Source organism: Cibotium barometz, chromosome 2, assembly GCF_041138505.1.
Source record: "Cibotium barometz isolate CiBa-2024 chromosome 2, ASM4113850v1, whole genome shotgun sequence".
Lineage (NCBI taxonomy): Eukaryota > Viridiplantae > Streptophyta > Polypodiopsida > Cyatheales > Cibotiaceae > Cibotium > Cibotium barometz.
Genome location: NC_141047.1, coordinates 43,424,948 through 43,431,027, shown reverse-complemented (window position 1 = coordinate 43,431,027; position 6,080 = coordinate 43,424,948). Strand labels below are relative to the sequence as shown.

Genomic DNA, 6,080 nt, shown 5'->3' with positions numbered 1-6,080 from the left:
TATCGAGTCTATGGGAACTATCTTTCAAATTTAAGAGAAATTACACTCTTAATTATCGAGTCTATGGGAACTATCTTTTAAATTTAAGAGAAATCACTCTTTTTTTCAAGGCTCGTGTGAGAATCCACCCTTAGGAAGCCTTACTAAAGATTCAATATTTTCCTTATTTGCATTTTGCGACCACCTTATCATCCATTGCGCACATATTCTCTACCTGACAACACCTCAAGATATCCATCATACCCTCCATAGAAACTTCACATCATCTAAAGTACCTCCCTTCAAACTACTATGCCAACGACAAGTATTGCTTTAGCCAACAACTACTCAATCCACATCTGTATTCCCTTTATCTTTTTGATGTACTATAGAGGCAACCACCACAAGTTTGGGACCTTAGAAGAAGATGATGATGATGATTGAAAGCTAAGGACGTGTGAATTCCAAATCCCTATAGTTTGTGTCGAAGTAAGAAGAGTGCAATATTCAAAGAAAGATGAGTAGATTAAACATGTAATTCTCCGTTTTTAACACAAAAGATGATGCCTTTGCCATTGCACCAAGTGAAACCAGCATTCAACCTACAAGGGAAGAGTGTCGCGCCTTTATAAAAGATGATGCCTTTGCCATTGCACCAAGTGAAACCAGCATTCAACCTACAAGGGAAGAGTGTCGCGCCTTTATAAAGTTACATCAATCTTGAAACTTGCCATTGACCCATGCTCTATTTTGTTTGTACTGGTAATATTCTTGCTCAATTATTTATTGTGACAGAGATTGTTGTATGAAACAAAACCTTACTACAGAGAGACCAGAGTCTGTGTATCACCATAACCTTCAACCATTATAGTAGTAGGACATTGTCATAAGATGAGAATCATCCAAAATTTTATAAAATCAACAATTCAACCTTTTTTTTAAAGCAAACTTAAATATATCACTAATCCTCAACTTTTTCAATGATATAAAAGAAGTAGATCTCCCTTTGTTCAACTACAGCACAAAACGAGACCTTTGCTTGCTTTTTCACCTCCCATAAAGTATGTGCTAACTCAGGCTTCGAAAAAAGATGGGTTCGTTTTATCCTGGAGCTTGCTCAACTTCTAATAAATCCACCTCGTCCTGAGAGGAGAAGGAATGGCGCCTCCAGCTTTTCAAAAAATAGTAGTAATTGGATGAAACCAATGGTGAGAATGCTTCATGTCAGGTTCACCCAAAAATTGTTCCCGAACACTAGCTATCTTTAAAACTCACCCAAAAATTGTTCCCGAACACTAGCTATCTTTAAAACTCACCCAACATATACAAAAGGAATCTCTTAAACTACTACATAACCAAATCATATGAAGATAAAGAGGCAGGTGCTTTAAAGAGGCAGGTGCTTAACATAATTGTGCAAATATCTTGTGCCAAATAACATGAAGATAAAAGAGGCAGGTGCTTAACATAATTGTGCAAATATCTTGTGCCAGAGATGGCCACCACACCATTTAGCACACATAATAAGATGCTATTATATAGTACACACGTCACACTGGGCTCAAGGAAAACTGCCAGTGCCCTTATTCCTTGCTGTTGCTTAAGAACACGCTTTTAAGTTGGACATGTCAAGACTTAAAATTCAAGCTTTTGGCCTCCTGCATTAGAGACTATAATTTCAATATCATTTGAGCAGGCTCTATTTACACGTTCTTCGTACAAATTGGAATAACAGCTACCCAAGCAGTACACTTTATGACTTCTATGTGAAAGTTCAAAGTTAGCACTCTTGCTATCAAAAAGTCAATTAGCATAGTGTCTTCTGTCACACACACACACTCATGGTATATTACAGGTAAGTTCTATAAGAAACTTCTCGTTATGTTATAGCAGCCATCTCCAACTACAAGAATCAGCATGTGATCTACCTTGCAACCAAAAAAAACGGTGCAAACACCGTCACAAAGGAAATTTTGATGTACAGCACCCAAAGCAGCGGAACAATGCATTTGTATGCTTGTGACGCCTTTGCAATATGCTCATGTTTCGTTCCAAACGAATTGATTCCTGCATTTCTTCTAGCACTTCCACCACTTTTGAAAATTCTGGTCTCTTGTCTGGATCAGTAGACCAGCACTGATGCATCAAATAGGCCAGGCCACTTGGGCAGTTGACTGGAATGGAAGGTCGTGCATGCTGCACAGATAAAATATTTTGAAAATTACATTAACCACCGAACCAGCACACAATTTAAAAACCATTATGAGAACCTTCTTTATCTTTTGCAAATATTCCGAAATGCATACCTTGTGTACAACAGCAAAGGCAGCCTGGACAGGTGATAAATCCTCAAAAGGAACATGCCCAGTCAGAAGTTCCCATAATACAATCCCAAAACTATATACATCTGCTTTTCTAGAAAAGTGCTTACTGCTGATCAACTCAGGTGCCATCCATCGGTATGTCCCAACATCATCAGTGACGACAGAAGCTTCTGACTCAAAGCAGGCAGCACCAAAGTCTGTAATTTTGACACACAAATCATCTGCTAAGACCAGATTTTCTGACTTGAGGTCCCGATGCATCACACCTTGAGAATGAAGATATTCCATGCCCTGTGCAATGTCAAGGGCCATATCAATTACTAACTTCAATGACAGTGGGAATGGTTGCTGATTGTGCAGATAACTTCTCACAGAACCAAGGGCAAGATACTCTGTAATGATACAACATACTGGTGGTTTTTTGCATGCTCCAACAAACTGCAGACAGAACTATGCCGTCAATATCATACACTACAGCATTTGCAATAACATTAACAAGATTGAATGATTAGACCACCAGCTTGAGTCCGAAAATCAACTTCTGACAGACTTTCAACTGATACAACATGACTTTTTAACCGATACTACATGACAATTTCTTCCATGCCAAAATGTCCACTGCTTTAAGTGACGCTTTTGGACAAACCATTTTCTCATCACTGAAGCTCTCTTCCTCACTTTCGTAAGTGCAGCTGATCACTCACTCCATTGTACAAATTTCATGAATTATGAAGCTCTCTAAGCAGATGACACTCATAGCTGAATGCAGATGGAAAATGAGCTCTACGATTCAAAGCAAATATCCCCCCAAAGACATGGATTTGGCAGGGTAAGAAGACTTAATAACCAGATTCCTGCTGATCTAGCTGGGCACACATAACAATGCACATTTACGCAGCTGGAAGTGTGACTTGCATGAGCTCCCCCTGATGTTTGTAAAACTCCCATCCTGTGGATTGTAGCCATGCCGATAGCCACCATGTAAAACTAAATTTCATCAAGCAATTTACTGACCTGTCTATCTCATTGCACAGCTGCATCGAAATCTCTGCCTTGCCGAGTCTTAATGATTGCGCTCATTTTTTATGCTTGGCAAAGATGAATGTATGAGATATAAAAGGTCATTGTATGAGATATTAAAGGTCATTACAATGTGGCATAAAAGTTCTTCCCTGGGCACTAAATCAGTTTATATATTTGGCAAGGGATACTGCTGCTGCAGTGTTTTGAAAGGGCCTCATAGTATGCTCTCAAGAATCAATGGTGCAGCTTTTAATAAATCCATAGTTGCTACCAAAATAATCACTATGAAAAAAATTGACATACACATTAGAGGAGGAGATTTTAAGAAAACAACACTTAAACAAGTGTAATAAACTGCAAGAAAACAAAACAAAGTCCAGTTATAATATTTAAGAGTACCTTTACAATGTTCCGATGATGGACTCGAGAGAGGACGTTAACTTCGCATCTGAACTGCCGATCCAGCCTTCTTGAGATTTCTTCATTAGCATCAGGCTTTCTCAGGATTTTGACAGCCACCGCAGAGTCCTTGTATTTGCCAAGGTAAAGGTGACTGTGAGCTCCAGAAGCAAACTTATGCCCCAAAAACAGCTCAGACAAGTCTACCATCCACTCTTCTGCTTCCTCGACTGCAAATTCATTGCCCGATGTCACAAAGTATTCGGACCATGAGGTGGCCCTTGCCACATCTGACCGGCCACCATCATCATCAACCTTACCCCCATCTCCTGAATACTCTTCGCTGGAGTAGTAATCCTCTTCATCATCATGACCATGCTTGCTGACCTTGGATGGGAGAGAGAAGGAGCGGTGGTGATGGCAGCTTTCTCTGTGCCTGGTTTTCTCTGGCGAGGTTTCTGCAGAGTTGGAAGTGTAGAGAGGCTGTGAATTTTCTGCGAAGATGGAGCCACACATGGCTTTACTGCTTTGCCCTGAAAGATTTGAGCTTCTGAGGTCTCCATTTGAGATCAATTCCTGCGAGGCGGACTGGCTTTTGGGGTGTTCTTGTAGCTTTACAAAACCCTCGCGGTTGGAATCTTTCAAAAGGGGCAAAGACAGGTTATACAGAACGCTGCTGTTGAGCCGATAGCAGATGGACCTTGAGAAGTGTGTGCGGCAAAGCCAAGTCAATTCACCACTACTACCGCCACTGCTCTCTCTCCCCCGATTCTCCATTGAAGGAGGCATGGCACCTTGCCTGCTTTGGCTTTGCTTGCTTTCAATGCGAATTCCAGTTTCTGAAACAGCAAATTGGACCTTGGAGTCTTTCGCCCCAAGTGCAGGGAAGACGAAGAGGTGCGGAATGGAAAGCCCGCACTAGCAGTCTTCTCGATAAAAGATTGGAAAATTTCATGCTCTTTCACCAGGCTCAGGCGTTTTGCAAAGGCGACCAGAAGAAATTCATGCATTCAGATGCAGAGGTGAAGTCCTGAAAACGAGCAAATTTATTTTAGTAATTTTGATCAGGTGATCATGCTAGGGTTTCGAACACAAACAATCTACTTATGCTAGGGTTGCACTTTACTGATGCCAGGGTTTTGAGCACAAAAAATATGCTTATGCTAGGGTTTTGAACACAGAGGTGACCAGAAATCATGCATTCAGATGCGTCTACGGAGAGGTAGTGTTCTGAAAAACAGCAGATATATTTTAGTAATTTTTATCAGATGGTCATGCTAGAGTTTTGAACACGGACAATTTCGAGCACGAAATATCTGTATATGATAGGGTTTTGAGCACAGAGAACCTGCTTAAGCTAGGGTTTTGAGGACAGGTAATGTGCTTATGATAGGGGTTTGAGCACAGACAACCTGATCACGCTGAGTTTTCAACATACAGAATTGTAAAATGTCACATATTTTAAAACAGAAATCCTACTAACGCTAAGGTTTTGAACAAAGAAAACTAGGGTTTTGAACAGAATTTCAGAACGTTTTCTTAAGCCAGGATTTCTAGCAAAGAAAGGCTGCTACTAATGCCAGGTTTTTGGAAAGGAGCTTATCCTAATGCTATAGCTTATCTGCATGTCTGTTAATAGACAAGGCCAGTGGTTCGAGCAGGGTTTTTTCTGAAGAAACCGAGCTTGTGTTTTCCAGGGTGCATTTCTCAATGCAAAACATAAGTTGAACAGGAATTCAAAGAGGAAAGTGTGCAGTTAACTACCTGAATCCAGAGATCTGGGGTTTGGATTTTGTGCTGCAGGAGAGGCAGGTCCCAGTAAGGGCGGAGCGGGCGTCACTCTGCGGGAAACACATGTAACAAGAAGCTACGGCCATGGTGGAGCTTCGCAATGAGGAGGGATCGACAGCTAGTATCTAAAACAAAAGAGAGAGAGAGAGAGAGAGAGAGGAAGGAGAGAGCCAACCGCCATAGCCAGCGAGCTCCAGAACCCTCGTCACGTTCCTCGTCACCACCAGGCGATGTCGTCGTTGCATGAGAGCAGGCCATACTTAGCCAGGCACCGAATATTCATCGTGCCGTCACTTTCTCTCTATATAAAATTATCTATAATTATCTATTATCTTGCAGTCCACTCTATCTATATATATTATTTATTGAGGGTTACTAAAAAAAAGCGTAAAAGTGCCTTAGTTACGTGTGTGCGTGTGCGTGTATACATTGTAACCTACCTAGAAGCTACACGACCTCTTGGTGTCGTGATGAGCTGAGCCACTCAGGCAAGTACTCACTCACAAACACGTTATTTTTCGAGAGGCTCCTTTTTTAATTGCACCCCTTGGGTAGCTTAAACAC

The 6,080-nt window shown here is 41.1% G+C and overlaps 1 protein-coding gene across 2 annotated transcripts; it reads right to left on the bottom strand.

The window, feature by feature from the left end:
* Positions 1–1,614: 1,614 nt before the first annotated feature.
* Positions 1,615–5,800, bottom strand: LOC147641107 (serine/threonine/tyrosine-protein kinase HT1-like). Of its 2 annotated transcripts, none has more exons than XM_086818159.1 (4): positions 5,692–5,800; positions 3,726–4,755; positions 2,286–2,741; positions 1,615–2,175 (listed from the first exon to the last, which is right to left on the bottom strand). In XM_086818159.1, the coding sequence occupies exons 2-4, from the start codon at positions 4,512–4,514 to the stop codon at positions 1,939–1,941; spliced, it is 1,482 nt and encodes a 493-aa protein (XP_086674285.1). In that variant the 5' UTR covers positions 4,515–4,755; positions 5,692–5,800; the 3' UTR covers positions 1,615–1,938. The 2 variants fall into 2 exon arrangements, with proteins under 2 accessions (XP_086674285.1, XP_086674278.1); XM_086818152.1 differs by having other exon boundaries at positions 5,490–5,767.
* Positions 5,801–6,080: the final 280 nt, after the last annotated feature.

Excerpts from the sequence above, each read along its gene's own strand:
- LOC147641107 (XM_086818159.1), bottom strand. The coding sequence starts at position 4,514 with ATGCCTCCTTCAATGGAGAATCGGGGGAGAGAGAGCAGTGGCGGTAGT. Across the intron at positions 2,742-3,725 it reads ATCATCGGAACATTGTAAAG|TTTGTTGGAGCATGCAAAAA; the intron begins GTACTCTTAAAT and ends TTCTGTCTGCAG. Across the intron at positions 2,176-2,285 it reads CCTTTGCTGTTGTACACAAG|CATGCACGACCTTCCATTCC; the intron begins GTATGCATTTCG and ends TTATCTGTGCAG.